Source organism: Rhinopithecus bieti, unplaced genomic scaffold, assembly GCF_001698545.2.
Source record: "Rhinopithecus bieti isolate Rb0 unplaced genomic scaffold, ASM169854v2 scaffold_13262, whole genome shotgun sequence".
Taxonomy (NCBI): Eukaryota; Metazoa; Chordata; class Mammalia; order Primates; family Cercopithecidae; genus Rhinopithecus; species Rhinopithecus bieti.
Genome location: NW_016808004.1, coordinates 4,711,305 through 4,712,978, shown reverse-complemented (window position 1 = coordinate 4,712,978; position 1,674 = coordinate 4,711,305). Strand labels below are relative to the sequence as shown.

At 55.6% G+C, this 1,674-nt stretch overlaps 1 protein-coding gene across 1 annotated transcript in view; it reads left to right on the top strand.

The window, feature by feature from the left end:
• Positions 1 to 320: 320 nt before the first annotated feature.
• The window catches only part of ACAD9 (acyl-CoA dehydrogenase family member 9), a 36,899-nt gene continuing 35,545 nt past the window's right edge, over positions 321 to 1,674 (top strand). Inside the window, exon 1 of the mRNA XM_017885026.1 lies at positions 321 to 673. Coding sequence (XP_017740515.1) covers positions 524 to 673 — 150 coding nt within the window. The 5' untranslated portion in view covers positions 321 to 523. The remainder of the gene's footprint in view (positions 674 to 1,674) is intronic.

Genomic DNA, 1,674 nt, shown 5'->3' with positions numbered 1-1,674 from the left:
CTTTTGCTTTTCTCAAGTTTTATCACGGCCTCGCGGCCGCAAGTGACAAAAGAGGCAAGTGGAAGCAGCTTGGGCCGGCCTTTAGGTTTCTGTACACAGGGAGATTTCCTATGGCTAGCATTTATGGAAACAACTGCTGGTATGTGAAAAACAGGTACCCTCACCGCCGTCACGACGGCCGGAGCTCATACCCGCCAACATGCCCGCTGCCCCGGCCCTCCAATTTTCTCCGCCCAGCAACTCTGGCCGCGCAAGCGCAGTGGGACCGGCGGGAAGCATAGGCTTGTGACGTCATCAGGCGGCGCTGACCAGCCAGGTGCACGTGACTACGGCCTTGGCCGCGGAAGGTGGCAGCCGTCACGCCCTTCTGGCCTCTCCATCCCCTGCTGGGGGAGACCGCGCAAGCGCAGTGAGTACTGCACATCGTCGCGGGCCAGTAACGTCATCAGACGTTGCGGACTATGTGTGTGTCCCTGCGGCGCCAAGTAAGAGGTGGAGCCTGAGGCCGGGAACCGCGGGCGGCATGAGCTGCTGTGGGCTCTTCCTGCGCACCGCGGCTGCGGCTCGTGCCTGCCGGGGTCTGGTGATCTCTACCGCGAACCGGCGGCTACTGCGCACCAGCCCGCCTCTACGAGCTTTCGCCGAAGAGCTTTTCCTAGGCAAAATCAAGAAGGTAACGCGAGCCCTGGGCGAATCCTTGCTGTCTGGCTCCCGCTTTTCATCCTCAGCTGCAAGATTGGTGTTCAGCTTTGTTGGATTCCCCAAACCTGCCAGAGAGGCGTGTTAACACTCTGGATTCCTGAGTTCCAGGAAAACCTTCCCAGAGAAAGGGTGGGACATTTCCAAGACGGGGGACCCCTGGAAGTGTAAATTTTGTCAGGGGAATTTGGAAAACTCTAGGCTAGGTAATTTACAAAGCACCCTTCATCTCAGCTGGTCTGGTCTCGAAATGTGCGGGGCTTCCTCTCTGATTCCTAAACAGTTTAGACCGTGTCCCTCCTCAGTCACCTTCCAGCGCCCTGGGGCTTCCCCAGTTGAGCCGTAGCGCCTCTCCCTGCCATTGAGGTTCCTCAGAAATCTGGCTCCAAGATGCTTCCCAGGCGTCGTACAACCCAGCCAGTAGTAACAGTTTGGTTATAAAACACTCATTGTCCTCTTAGAGTTGGAAGACTTGGGTTTGGTCTCGGCTCGTTGGCTTTGAAACTCAGTTCTTTTTTTTGAGACAGAGTCTCGCTCTTGTCGCCCAGGCTGGAGTGCTCACTACAACCTCCGCCTCCTGGGTTCAAGCGATTCTCCTGCCTCAGCCTCCGGAGTAGCTGGGATTACAGGCGCCCGCCACCATGCCCGGCCTTTTTTTTTTTTTTTTTTGTATTTTTAGCAGAGATGGAGTTTCACCATGTTGGCAAAGCTGGTCTCGACCTCCTGACCTCAGGTGATCCGCCCGCCTCGGCTTTCCAAAGTGTTGGGATTACAGGCGTGAGCCACCGCTCCCGGCCGAGACTCAGTTCTTTCAGCCTTAAAATGGAAATAGTGTTGTGTCTCCTTCACAGAGGTGTTGTAGAGCCCCAGTGAGATAAATGGTGCATGGAGAGTCTTCTTAAACTGTAGAGTACTGTGCAGCAGAAGAGAGAACTGGGTTCAACATTTACTAGTCTTGTGACCTGGGAGCTGATG